The sequence below is a fragment of the Perkinsus marinus genome (assembly GCF_000006405.1).
Source record: "Perkinsus marinus ATCC 50983 genomic scaffold scf_1104296962968, whole genome shotgun sequence".
In the NCBI taxonomy this organism is placed as follows: Eukaryota; Perkinsozoa; order Perkinsida; family Perkinsidae; genus Perkinsus; species Perkinsus marinus.
This window is the reverse complement of record NW_003205232.1, coordinates 1-2,134: the sequence shown is the minus strand read 5'-3', so window position 1 is coordinate 2,134 and position 2,134 is coordinate 1. Positions and strand designations below refer to the sequence as shown.

The following is a 2,134-nucleotide window of genomic DNA, read 5'->3' as shown; positions in this document are numbered from 1 at the left end:
GGACAGATTCAGTGCTGGAAAATTCCTATGGGAAACACCTACAGTGCAGTTGGTTTGAACCCGAACGCAGGCCAGCCAAAGAGCTCCCATGTGTCATCTATCTACACGGTACTTCCACGTGCTCTCAGCTCAACTACATGAGAATTGCCTTAGGTAACTGCAGCTCGCGCCTCGAGGGAATCGCTACACTGCCGGTCCTCCTTCCATTCGGGATCACATTATTCGCGTTTGATTTCGCGGGCTCAGGGAGGTCCGATGGCGAATACGTCAGTCTGGGGTGAATAATGATAATTTTCTTCGTGGTGTATTATGGAATCAATTCTGTATCTAGGTACTTTGAAAAGGACGATCTAGCCTGCGTGGTGGAGCATCTGAGGGCCACGGGAACTGTTAGTAAGTCTTCTACTGGGTGCTAAGAAAGCCGGGCTCACGCCTCGAAATTCCTGAGCGCATGTGAATAGCAGACTATCGAGAAGTGCCATCTGCCAGCACTTTTTCCATATCGGCAGAACTTGTCGAATATGAAGAGTATAGAATTGATTCAACTACCGTTAGAGAGAGCTTCGAAATGGTGCTTGAGAATTTTCGAGGAGCGGGCCCGGCTTCTTGAACATCCTGCATATTCATGAAAATGTGAGAAATCTGATGCCTCAGGCACTATCGGGCTGTGGGGTCGTAGTATGGGTGCAGTGACTGCATTACTACACGGTGATAGAGATCCTAGTATTGCAGGAATGGTGGTACTAATACTCTTTCACTCAGAGGGAGGGGGGTCACCATGAAAAATGCCTTGAAATTTGGAGACTCTTGTTGTTCGTGGAGCTGTAGTGTGTATATCTACTCTAGAGTGTTGGAGGAATATATGTCCGCTTTCCTCAGCGGAGCTCCGAAGTTTCCTTAATAATTACATACGAATTCGGGTAGAAGTGTAGAGAAACAAAATGAGATTGTTGTTGTATGAAAATATAACTACTAATTATCTCACTTAGTTCTCATTATGAGAAAATACATATCGATCACATAGTTCGATAGCATTATGCCACGTATGCTACGCCATCTTGACGGGCTCACTTCATGCTAGTGTTCATCGTATTTGATACCTCCGTGATGCACTGCTGAAAGTGTGTAGAACCATAGTAGTCGCTTTCGAACTGTGATGTTAGGGAGTTTTCACGCGCCATAAATTTTCAACATCTTTTTTCGCTAAGTTTTGTTTCAGCATAGCACTCTCGGTCGAGCGTATTTGCCGTATGGAAAATTAATTTTCTTTGTTCAGTTTTCACGTGTTGGTTTTCCTCAGCTCGATTCGCCTTTCCAAGACCTGCGTATTGTAGCTGAAGAATTGGTGATTCAATTTGGTGGTTTCCGAGTACCGAAATTCATTGTAAACATTGCTATGAGCATGATACGCAATTCAATCAGAAGTAGAGCCAACTTTGATATCAACGACCTAGTACCTATCAAACATGTAACAACAATCCGCGCTTCGCTCCGCTGTCATTTTACCGTAGGTCGATCGGACTTTTATACCCGCCCTTTTCGCAGCTGCCGAAGACGACACGTTTATTAAACCGCACCACGCTCGAGCACTCTATGAAGCTTATGCAGGGGACAAGAATTTGGTAACTATGTGAGCGAGTGAATGAATATGAGTGTAGTTTTGTAGGTCACAGTTGAGGGAGATCACAATTCTGTGCGACCCAAATTCTTCACAGATTCTGTCGCGATATTTTTCTTCAACACTTTACAGTGTTCAGAACTTGTTGGGAGTTGGCGTAATTGTGTATAGTTCCCAACGACTCGAGATTCAACGCTCGTGTGTTCAGAGCCTCTACCATCAGTAACCCCACATATTCTAGAGCGCTCGCATTCACTACCGAATCCGATGCCTCGACGGCCTCGAGCATCGAGTAGTGAGGTAACTTCTACTCGTAGTACTAAGTCAACAACATCTGTGTATGTCTAGGACAGTCGGAGTGGTGACCGTCAGCCGCTCGGTCTGGACATGGTACGGCCAATCCAGGAGCCCCTCGATCATTATAGTGGGATATTCTCGACGTCCACGTGTGAGGTATGCGTAGGTTTACCCCAAATCAAGGATGAGGAGGAGATGATGATGCAACAAGCAATAGCG

General features: G+C 45.5%; 1 protein-coding gene across 1 annotated transcript in view; it reads left to right on the top strand.

Annotated features, from left to right (window-relative positions):
* Pmar_PMAR008339 (conserved hypothetical protein) overlaps positions 1-1,775 on the top strand; it is a gene marked incomplete at both ends in the record, with an annotated part of 1,898 nt that extends 123 nt beyond the window's left edge. The window contains 7 exons of the mRNA XM_002771378.1: positions 1-43; positions 154-277; positions 332-393; positions 655-740; positions 1,301-1,468; positions 1,512-1,622; positions 1,667-1,775. The exon at positions 1-43 is cut by the window's left edge and continues 4 nt beyond it. Of these exons, the coding sequence (XP_002771424.1) occupies positions 1-43; positions 154-277; positions 332-393; positions 655-740; positions 1,301-1,468; positions 1,512-1,622; positions 1,667-1,775 (703 nt within the window). The remainder of the gene's footprint in view (positions 44-153; positions 278-331; positions 394-654; positions 741-1,300; positions 1,469-1,511; positions 1,623-1,666) is intronic.
* Positions 1,776-2,134: the final 359 nt, after the last annotated feature.